The 8310-nt window shown below is 30.0% G+C and overlaps 1 protein-coding gene across 1 annotated transcript; it reads right to left on the reverse strand.

The window, feature by feature from the left end:
* Window positions 1–5833: 5833 nt before the first annotated feature.
* Window positions 5834–6781, reverse strand: LOC147075624 (uncharacterized). The gene has a single exon (XM_085942354.1). The coding sequence runs from the start codon at window positions 6779–6781 to the stop codon at window positions 5834–5836; it is 948 nt and encodes a 315-aa protein (XP_085798480.1).
* Between the last annotated feature and the right edge of the window lie 1529 nt (window positions 6782–8310).

The following is an 8310-nucleotide window of genomic DNA, read 5'->3' on the forward strand; positions in this document are numbered from 1 at the left end:
TGGCTACGGCCGTATGTTGTAGCTTAACCACTGGGGAATGGCAAAAGAAATGGCGTATTTCAAAAAAACACTACCTTATTCTTAGGTCAATAATTATTATAAAACAATCATTATTCATAAGATGTTTATCACACTTGAATGATCAAAGACATAGCTTATAATAAATATCTTTAGAATCATCTTCAAATGTGTTAATTTTGCCGATTTTTTGAATAATAAAATGCCTAATTCTTGTCAAATTTGGGATCACAGAGATTATCAATATAATTTTTTATCGTGAATATTTTACAAAAATTATCTCGTAATAAATTATGCTAATGGTTTTATAAATGCGTTTAAAAATTAATAAATGTAAAAAATCTTAACACCACTGCACAGTTATGTACCGAAATATGACTATATTCTAAAACATTAGAGCGAGAGGTTTAAAAGAATACTATTTTATGTAACAAAAATACTTTATGCAGTCATCAAATGTTTAAAATAACTATAAAGGATAATAAGGCTTCAAAATTATATAAATAGATTATCTACAACGTTTAAGGAGTGTCCAGGATCATGGTTTGAAAATACAATAAAAACTCAATTTTGACCTTCGACGAGCATGTCCCCCCATCGAAAGTATTGAATGTCAGATACGAAGTGTCACCTTATGAGCATCGATTTTTTACACGCGACAAGCATTTTTTTTCAAACAAAATATCCCACCGACGCCAGTATATACGAGGTTGTCCAAAAATTAAAGACCTTTATCATTTAAAAAATCAGGAAGATTTTTTTTTTACAAAAAAAGCATACGAATATTTAGGTACATATCTCCAATATTTTTTGACGTGGTCCCCGTTACGATCGATAGACTTGGTGAGCCGTGGCACTAGGTTCTCGATTCTCTAGTAGAATTCCGGCCCTGCCGACCTCAAAAATGTTCTCCTCTTTTTCTCCACGTCCTCGGCGTTTCCGGCAAAATGTTGCTTCGGGTGAAGAAAAAGAAGAAAATAACTCGGCGCCAGGTCGGAGTTATGAGCAGGATGACGGAGGACATCCCATTTGAATGAGTCCAAAAGCTTCAAAAAGACCTAAGCGCTTTTCACACGATTTTGTTAGTGAGCTTCCGTCAGTACTTTACACACCCAACGAGTACACCTTTGCATACCTCAATTTACCCCTCAAAATCATTTGTATGGTAGACTTACTGACGTCTGTCTGGGATCAAAATTGCGAGCTGACGGACTATCAGGCAGCGATCTTCACGAACTTTATCATTGATTAGTAAGCCATTTGATATAATTTTAAAATGTCGGTTTAACATCTCTCATCTCAATAAAATGAAAAAAAGCATGATAATATTGAAAACGTTTTCATTATTTGTTTCAAAATTGTCTGCATACAATGTTCTTTAGATCAGTTAATTTTGTGAATTATGTTTGGTACTATATATTATTGGGCACATTACGGTTATACCGGACACAGTTAATAAATAAATAAAACATTTTGATATTTAAAGTATCTAGTATATATTGAAATTATAACTTTTGTTTTAAAAATAAGTCAGTATAAGCTAAGACATTTTGTGAATTAATTAAATTGAGCCGCATATTATCATTGTATTTACTTTTTAGGAATTTCAAAATTGAATCAAAGAGTGCATAAAATTGATCCAAACATGCACTCTTAGACAACCGACGAACTGCTATTTATTTTAACATCCATATTAATGAAAAAATGTGTCAGAAATATTTTTTTATATCAAACCTTAATCCTATATTAAACCCCCTGACGTTATCCACGCACCCCCAAATTATTTTTAATTTGCCACAAACCCCCTCAGCGGTCACAAAGACCCATAGAAGTCTGTTAGGTCCACTTTGGGAACGACTGATCTAGAAGATGAAATTGATTAATTATTTAACATTTTCAATTGGTTATAAATAATAAACAATTAGAAATCTACTATAAATATACACTCGCCTAGTATTAAAAGTGAAATTATTCGTTGCGAAATTTTCCATGCCTGCTACCGCCTACACAGCGTCTGTGCAACCGGAAATAGTTGTAATTTATACATCGCAGCAGCGTGGGACGGAAACGGCGCGACGTCAAATATTCAGCGTCCCATAGTGTTCGAACCTGCGTCGGAATGCCAAAACTAGAAGTGTCTACCCCAAATCATACTTTATTTTGAAACGCTAGTATTTGTAATGTGTACAAGGCTGGCCATGTAATAAAATATATTATACTAACTGTGAATGTAGAGCTTAATCTCAAAACTACCATTTAATACAATAACTTGACAAGGCAAACAAGTTATTTTGTGTTCTTATATAACAAACATATTACTTAAAAAAGTGAGTCATTGAATCAAACGTAGAGTAAGTATTGCTAATCGGTCTTTCTACTATCTAATAAAATAAATTAAATCAAAATATAAAAAAAACAGATGATTTAGTGGTGAACACTTTCATAATACCTACGTCATCATACGAGGTTCTATGCTAGACGATTGTCAGAAAATTATTGTGTTTGAATGCAGGGCTTTTTGTTTAAATTGTTTGAGCTAAAGTGTTTACCACCAGGTCATCAAACAAAAATTGTCACCTCCATAATAACAGTTAATAGTTGAATACATATTTGTATTAAGATATAACAAAAAAAAATAGTAATTTTTAAATAATAAATAATAGCATGAAAGAAAATTGCGCCGCATGCGATTCTTTCAGTATCCATGAGAATCTTCAAATTTTACACATTCATGGCGTTGATTTCTTGGTGCCTTTTACCGTACACACCATTTTACAACGTTTTCTTAGCTCGTATTCCTATTTGTCCGGTACAAATCTTGCAATCGATTTTTAACTAACTTCCCGACTAGCTAGACATTTTAAACTTTTAAAATATATCAGAACACGATGCCAATGCATTTTTTAAAATTATTTTTAGCCATCTTTAAGTAGAATTTAATTCATTTTCAGTTAATTCTGTTTTGTATGAAAAGTTATTTTGGAAGAAATCCGTAATCCAATCCACTATTATTGGTTGCTAGGGGTCTGGAGTCCTAGCAACTAAATTATTAATATATATGTGCGTTTATGGAAATCAATATGACATGTCAAAATGACATTTCAGTATTATTTCTATCAAGTACAATTTTTTTTGATCGTTTAAGCTAGTCAAGTCAAGTTTAAGTATATGATTCAACAGAAAATTTAAAAACGTTGTATATAAAAAGTTCTTTTTATCTTGTAATTATTTAGTTATGTAACTGTAGATGTATTATTTGTAGGTAGAATGGTATCAAATTTTTGCAAGGGAATCATTTGGGTGTTGGCATCGTTCTTTTTAAATGACACTAACATCGTTCCAAAGGGATTGGTTGACTGGAGCGAATATTAGTCATATAATTATCGGATATCTAAAACTCATAAATAGGTGATGCGGGGTGATGCCCTTCGTCGGTACAGAATCACACGTCACTATGATTCACGTATAATATATTATATCATTTTTATGGTAAATACAAAGTTAATAATATTTTTAAAAATTATCATGAATTACCACCAAAAAAACCCTGAATTTATTGAAAAAATTCTATTTTTTTTGAGTTTAAAATGCAAATGGCATAGAATTTGTATACAATTAACAGCTATAATTTAAATATAAGTGAATATAATATTATTATAATAACTACTCTTCATATCATTTCTATGAATTCTAATTGATTAAAATTTAATGAGTATTGTTATCAAATCAAATGACTGTAAAATTATTGTAATTAATAAAATCCGACTTAGTCAATTAGGTAGTCAAATTATATTGAAGAAGATTCAATTAAAAAAAATAAAGTAATGGTCAGTTTTAGTATGTATAAGTCATTAGTAGATAATTATATAATGTATTTATCATTGACACCTTCTTGAAGTATAATAATAATATAATTAATTGATTTCGGAACAAAATGAAGTTCAAAAGCAGGTAAGGAGAAATCAATTAATTAGCTTGAATGGTGTGTTAAAATAGCGGAAATAATTAATGTGTTATTTCGTGAAAATCATTTACTAGGATAATCATTATTGTTAGATTGGTAGTTGTTTATTTTAGTAGTAATTACCGAATATGATTTTGCCATGTTCTAAATTTATTAATCATCTATGAATTAATTAATATAAATGTCATCAAACAGATATAATGTCGAGTTGAAATAAAGGTACTCATTAGTAATTACTGTTTACTGTACCTTTTCCCATCATTTTTGTTCTCACTGAATTCAGGACTCGCTTTCATAAATGATATTTTGTAGAAAAAAAACCGACAATCCTCGCTTATAATTCGGTTTAGAAACATCTGTAAAAGTTTTAGACTCTTGAATTCTGCTACCTACTACTTATGTACTGCTTATTATTGTCATTGTATGAGATTTTTTATAATGTTTTATTTTATTTTTCGTGTAAAAAAAATAATGATGCTTCTTATAATCGGTTCAATAGGTAGGAACTTTTATAATATTTTCCATATTTGACAAATAAAGCTTAGTAGAAAATAAATACTATACTTACACTATACAGCCAAATTTAAAGTCGATAGTTTCAAAAATCTATCTCTTCTATTAACTTAAAACATGCTTCCTTAATACATTTAATGTGTTCTAGGTCATTTTATTTTACGTCAATAATACTATGTTTGCAAAAAAAATTAAAACATAAGTGTGCTTGCCGGTTTTTCGTAATTGTTTTGAAATTAAAATACATTTACTTTGAAACCAATAAATAAGTTAAGTTTTACAAAATATATTTTATTTTCACATTTACCGTTACTACGTTCATCTACCTTCTGCAATCGGTATTGAAAAATGAAATATAAAATAAAATGTAATAATGATTGTGCGCATTAGTGCATATAGCGGCAGCTGAATGTGTATAGATAAAGTTTGGCATTATTTTCCCACATTGGCCTACTTGCAGAATATATTTTTCTGAAACTGTGTCACAAGTTTGAATACTACATCATCTGGAAAATTTACAGATCGTTTTTCAGTGTGTGTTTAAATCTAGATCATGAGTATATTGAGGTTGAGAAAAATTATAATAATTTCTTTAAATATTATAGAAATAGCATGAAAAATTATTTACAATAACAGAAAATAATTAAAAGATTTCATTTATTTAAATATATGATTTTTATTATAAAGATTTTATACATTTATCAGGAATTAATAAATATTAAACTAGACATTATTTACAGGGAACATGTTATTATTTATATCTCTGCTAAAATCTTGATCATACATTTATGTATTTCATCAATATATGAATATATCTAAGTTTCATATTGAGATAAGTACAATAAATTATTGAAAAAAATAGTGTTACTTAAAACCAAAATTTCCTTACATGATATATATTATTTATATAATATTATAACAGGGTTTCTTTGGACCAAAGATTTACATTTTCAGACTATAAGTTACTTGCAATAACATTAATATATTTAGAAAAATAAATGAGGATCACTAGGTACTTAATAGGGTTTATTACCTAGCCTCTTTTACATATTATTATATTGGTATTGTTTTTTTTAATTTTTAACATGGTAATTATTTGATTTTATCTAGTCGGTAATGTTTTATAATAAAAAATCTTTACTAAAAAGTATTAATGTGTAAGGAACTGAATAAAATTAATAATAGGTACATAAATTAAAAAAAAACAGCTTGTTAAAAAATATTAAATATGATTGAAATTAAAATTGTCTGTTGATTATAATATTTTATCACTTATAGTTTACCACGGTCTTTAAAAGCATAATATTGAGACTTTTGCATAAATAATATAATCAATTATCAAGAATGTAGAACTGTTATTTGCGCATCGTCTGTTTTCATTACATCAATAAAAGAATGTTCTTCATCGCACGAAGTTTCAGACCTCGAAGACCTCCTCCCTGAAGATCCACATGACCTCAAGCAGCAGCATTTTCCAGGAGTCGTCGTCTGCCCACCGGAAACTCCAGCAGGCAAATCATCTTTCTTGTATTTAACTCTCCTATTTTGGAACCAGATTTTTACTTGTTTTTCTGACAGTCGTAGGTTAGTTGCGATTTCAATTCTTCTCAGTCGTGATAAGTACATGTTTAAAGAAAATTCTCGTTCTAATTCTAATAACTGTGTACTTGTGAATGCAGTTCTGATTCGTTTACTTGAGTCTTCTTTCATTTCTAGTCGTTTTTTCTCGCGTGTTATTCCGGATATCCTTTCTTCAGTGGTTAGTAAAGGTGGCGTCGGTGTTGATTCTCTGCTTTCGTCGCCGGATAAATTTGACGGTGACATTTTCATATGATGCGAAGGCATAAAGTAAGGTGGTGAATTAGAATAAGGCCGCTTTGCTGGTGATTGTCGAATTTGTTGTGGAGAATTTTGACGTCTCAGTGGTGGAGAGACGTGGTTGTTTTGAGAAGGTGAAAGTCTATCATTTAAGGCTGCTACAGATTCAGGAATCAACGTTTGCGGAGGTATATTTGGTCTGACGTAATTTGGTATTGGTCGTAGTAACGAATTCTTGTGGTTTAAGTGACTGAACATTGGATTGAACAGTTGTTGATGATGCTGAAGACCCAAGGAGAAAAGGTATGTGCTGAGGTATCCGGCGTGCGATGATGGTAATGGGGGAGGTGGTCTTGAGTCGATGACCGGCGGAGGTGCTCGAAGAAATGTCTCCGTTGACATTTTTGACGATGTAAAATCACGTGGAGTATTGTTGATCAGAGAGTCGACAAAAAATGATCGAGACATATTTATTCTGTCACTGAACTTTGTTTATAAAAATGTTTTTCTTAAACACCACTGCAGTTAATTATTGAGTAATTTATCTCAATATGAAACACACATTTATGCTGTATTAATAATTATAAAAATACATTATTTTTTAATTACTAAACTATAAAATACATCTTCACATTTTTTTTATAAAAGTCATTAGAATTGTAAATTGAATTGTATTGAATAAAAATATATAGAGCAAAACTTGGGCTAGTTATCCGCGATAGTACTCGGTCGGCTGTCGGGAGGACACTGGTTTGAATCCCCGTCGACCCTTCGTTAAGTTGGCGCACCCCTGTACTTATTACTGTTATTATTATTGCTAACAACATATTTTTTGTAAGTTGGCACATTAACAATGAATATTATTTGGTTGTGGCCCCTCCTCTATCCGTCCCCCTTCTCCGCCACTGCCCTTCACACACTTTGCACATTTTTTTTCCAATTGTATTTACAAGCTTTTAATTGGGGTTGTAAACATTTTTCAATATTGCTGAAATTTAAAGATTTATTTTCGTAATAAAATAAAGAAATTTAAATATTATATCAAACATGAACTATTCGCAGTACAATTTTTAAACTATATTTAAAAAAATGATAAAATAATGGTTTTTAATATTTCGGAAACAAAATGTGAATTTTGATGAGCGAGTTATTGAAAATATTACAATTTATATTATAATACAATAGTTTGAAAAAAATATTATAACTGCTACATTGTAATAATAATAATACTAAGTATACTTAAGTAGTTTAAATATTATGAGAACTTGCATAATATTATAATCAGGCATTCAAGTTTTGAATGATGTAAACACTATTGCGTCGGCCTATAGCGTCGTGGGTCCCAGGTTCGAATCCTGGGTCTGGCAAGTACACATATTGTTTTTCAATTTGTGTATGAGTCAGAGTATGGACCTAATAGGTTGAGCAAGCGGCTGACATCCATTTCTCGTAAAAACAAAAAACTGTTAATACAAACCTCCACACTTTTGAGGCCCATATGATCCTATTAGGATCGGACATGGTCGAAACAAGAAAGAAACAATATTTATTTATAAATATAAATAAACTAAAAAAGTTTTCATTAATATGCGTATATATTAAATAAAAAACATAATCAATAAAATTTGTATGATTTCTAACGTAGTAAATAATCAAATTGTAATATTATAATTTATTACCTCGATTTACGACAAAGCTGCTTGCATTTTCGTTGGCGGAATTTGAAATACTTTAAAAAGCAGAGTTGTTGAAACTAATTTACATGACTCATAGATGGATCTATAATTAAAAAGATAAGAGCACTCATCCGGGTAGTCAAATGTGTAAGTTCTGTGATTTAAATTATTTTTTAAGATTTTTTCCAAATACGTTTTTATTAAGATTTTTCGAGTAAGTATTCATAGTTAAATCAGAAAGAATCTCTAAACTAAGAGAAAATTTTGCTCGTGGATTTTATATGAACGATTACTATATCGGAATAAGTTTAACCAAGATTG

The sequence above is a fragment of the Rhyacophila brunnea genome, unplaced genomic scaffold, assembly GCF_057557595.1.
Source record: "Rhyacophila brunnea isolate RB1 unplaced genomic scaffold, BYU_Rbru_1.0 scaffold_14, whole genome shotgun sequence".
NCBI classification, from domain to species: Eukaryota; Metazoa; Arthropoda; class Insecta; order Trichoptera; family Rhyacophilidae; genus Rhyacophila; species Rhyacophila brunnea.